Source organism: Haliaeetus leucocephalus, unplaced genomic scaffold (genome assembly GCF_000737465.1).
Source record: "Haliaeetus leucocephalus isolate CR32 unplaced genomic scaffold, Haliaeetus_leucocephalus-4.0 Scaffold371, whole genome shotgun sequence".
NCBI classification, from domain to species: domain Eukaryota; kingdom Metazoa; phylum Chordata; class Aves; order Accipitriformes; family Accipitridae; genus Haliaeetus; species Haliaeetus leucocephalus.
Window position 1 is genome coordinate 30,305 of NW_010972807.1, and position 428 is coordinate 30,732.

The 428-nt window shown below is 62.4% G+C and overlaps 1 protein-coding gene across 1 annotated transcript in view; it reads right to left on the reverse strand.

The window, feature by feature from the left end:
- The window catches only part of LOC104835260 (1-phosphatidylinositol 4,5-bisphosphate phosphodiesterase beta-3-like), a 28,004-nt gene that overhangs the window by 18,489 nt on the left and 9,087 nt on the right, over positions 1–428 (reverse strand). Inside the window, exon 5 of the mRNA XM_010573147.1 lies at positions 345–424. Coding sequence (XP_010571449.1) covers positions 345–424 — 80 coding nt within the window. The remainder of the gene's footprint in view (positions 1–344; positions 425–428) is intronic.

Below are 428 nucleotides of genomic sequence, written 5' to 3' on the forward strand. Positions count from 1 at the left end.
CCCTCCCCATAGCCCGGGAACGCCTCCAATACCCCAGGGACCCCCAAAACAACCCCAGTCTCCCCCCCCCAGTACCTCAAAATGCCCCAGGGACCCCCCCGGGTGCCCCCCCCAGTTTTTTGGGGTACAGGGGTGACAAATGCCCCCCACCCCAAGTTTTTGTGGTACAGGGGAGGCAAATACCTCCTCCAAGGTTTTTTGGGGTGCAGCCAAGGTATGTGCTGCCCTCAGGACCCTGCAAGGTACCCCCCCCGCTCCCTCCAGGTTTTTGGGGTACAGGGGGGGTAGGTACCACCCTAACCCTCCCCCTCAGGTTTTGGGGTGCAGGGGGGGTTTTGGGGTACCGGTGAGGTAGGTGTTGTGGGAGGAGTTGATGAAGTAGCTGGGGAGGGGCTGGGTCATGTCCTGGTGCAGGCGCAGGGTTTCGG